The sequence below is a fragment of the Alexandromys fortis genome, unplaced genomic scaffold, assembly GCF_014885135.2.
Source record: "Alexandromys fortis isolate MF-2015 unplaced genomic scaffold, M_Fortis_MF-2015_v1.1 scaffold_72, whole genome shotgun sequence".
Classification (NCBI taxonomy): domain Eukaryota; kingdom Metazoa; phylum Chordata; class Mammalia; order Rodentia; family Cricetidae; genus Alexandromys; species Alexandromys fortis.
The window spans coordinates 4,116,679-4,118,346 of record NW_026067969.1 but is presented as its reverse complement, the minus strand read 5'-3'; the positions used below and the strand labels follow the sequence as shown (position 1 = coordinate 4,118,346).

General features: G+C 49.0%; 1 protein-coding gene across 2 annotated transcripts in view; it reads left to right on the top strand.

Annotated features, from left to right (window-relative positions):
- The first annotated feature begins 340 nt into the window (after positions 1-340).
- The window catches only part of Gtf3c5 (general transcription factor IIIC subunit 5), a 21,297-nt gene continuing 19,969 nt past the window's right edge, over positions 341-1,668 (top strand). The window contains exon 1 of one of the 2 annotated variants that reach the window (XM_050155146.1): positions 341-800. In XM_050155146.1, the coding sequence (XP_050011103.1) occupies positions 648-800 (153 nt within the window). In that variant the 5' untranslated portion in view covers positions 341-647. The remainder of the gene's footprint in view (positions 801-1,668) is intronic. The other variant, XM_050155145.1, reaches the window with a different exon arrangement.

Sequence of the window (1,668 nt, the reverse complement as noted above, 5' to 3'; positions counted from 1 at the left end):
GGAGGGAGGGAGAGAGAGAGATTCCCCTTCTGCATACTGTATCTAGGACAGGAAAGCAGTACCCATGAAATCTCAACAATACCATCGAAACAACACCATGTTGTTGGTATCAACATGAAGGGGAAAATCTCACTCACAAAACCCCACCCCCTAGATAAAGAGCTACAGGCAATCAGTGGCTACTGAGAATGACCCCATAATATCCAATCTCAAGTGATCAGCCCTAAACTCATCTACACAGGAGCAAGGCTAAAAGGACCCAGTGAACTGTTTATTGTTTGACAGCCGAAAAGGGGCTCACTGACGGGAGGCAGGCCAGAAGATCCCTTAAGCACGCCTTAAAGTTCTCACTGGACAGGATATCCGGAAGGACCCGGTCGAGTCCTGGCTCCGGCTGGTTTGGCTAGCTGGTGGGATACAGTCCGCCCCTCTTCTTTTTAAACAAAAAACTTCTGGTCTGCTGTAGTACCGCAGAATAAACAGACGCTGTGGTGCGTTGGTTCCGGAAGGCCTTGGAGTTTCAGTGATTTAGGGGGACGTGAACGGAAAGGAGAACCGGAACCATTCCTTCGCGGAACCATTGAGGTGAGGCCTCGGGGAAGCATTTGAGGAGCGGACCACGGCGGCCCGGGACCGGACTGGCAGGTATGGCGGCGGTGGAGCCGGACGCGGAATCAAAGGCCGCCATCCCCGTGGACCTACGGCGGGAACGGCGACTGGTGTGCGTGGAGTACCCAGGCGTCGTGCGTAATGAGGCCAAGATGCTACAGACTCTGGGCGGCGAGGAAGGCGTCTCTCGAGTAAGGAGCCGGGAAACTGCGGGACCGCGGGAAAAGAACCAAGACTACCGAATGGGCGGGACGGAGAGTGGTTTCCTTGGCAACAGAGAGTGTAGGCAGGCGTTAGGGCCTTTGAACTAGCTTTATTTACATGCCACAGCCCTTGGAACCCCTAGAATAGGAATTGACGACACCTGCACTTTACAAGTGAACAGTTTGTTTAAGGCCACACAGCAAGTTGGGGACTAGAGCAATGCTGTGTGTGCCAGATCTTGGGATATTTCTTTAGAAATGTTCTCCCTGAACACCTTAGACAGTCAGTTAGTACCTGGCCCCTTCCATTGTTACATTTTGATACATTTATTACCTGTTTATTTATTACGTGGTCCCGAAGCTGTAAATGCAGAGCAGGGAACTTCTCTTGTTCACCTGTGTACTAATATCTGTATAATTCCCAATTTTAGAAAAATTTTTTTTAAATGTGATTGAGTCCTAACGACAACCTAGTGAACTAGATACTGCTGTTTTTATTTCCATTTTCCAGATAAGGAGACGGGTAAAGGTTAGGCCAGACAGTCGCTACAGTTACAACAGGGACTTGAATTCATGCCCAACTAGAGTTGGAAAGAGCTGGTTGTGTTGGTAGAGTTTCCATTATTCACACAGTGACCTTCACAGAATCCTTATTCTGCCTTACCCCAGGGATAGTTGCAAGGGATCATTCTCTATTGTTCATACCTTCTGCTTGGGTTTCTGGAGTACTCTGATGTGCTGTTAGGCCATGTCTAGGGTCATCCCTACTCTGTTAGGTCAGTGCTGTGGGCTTTGTGTGTGTGGGGAGGGGTATGCTTGAGGATTGAGGCTGCTTTTCTTTTTCTTTTTTTTTTTT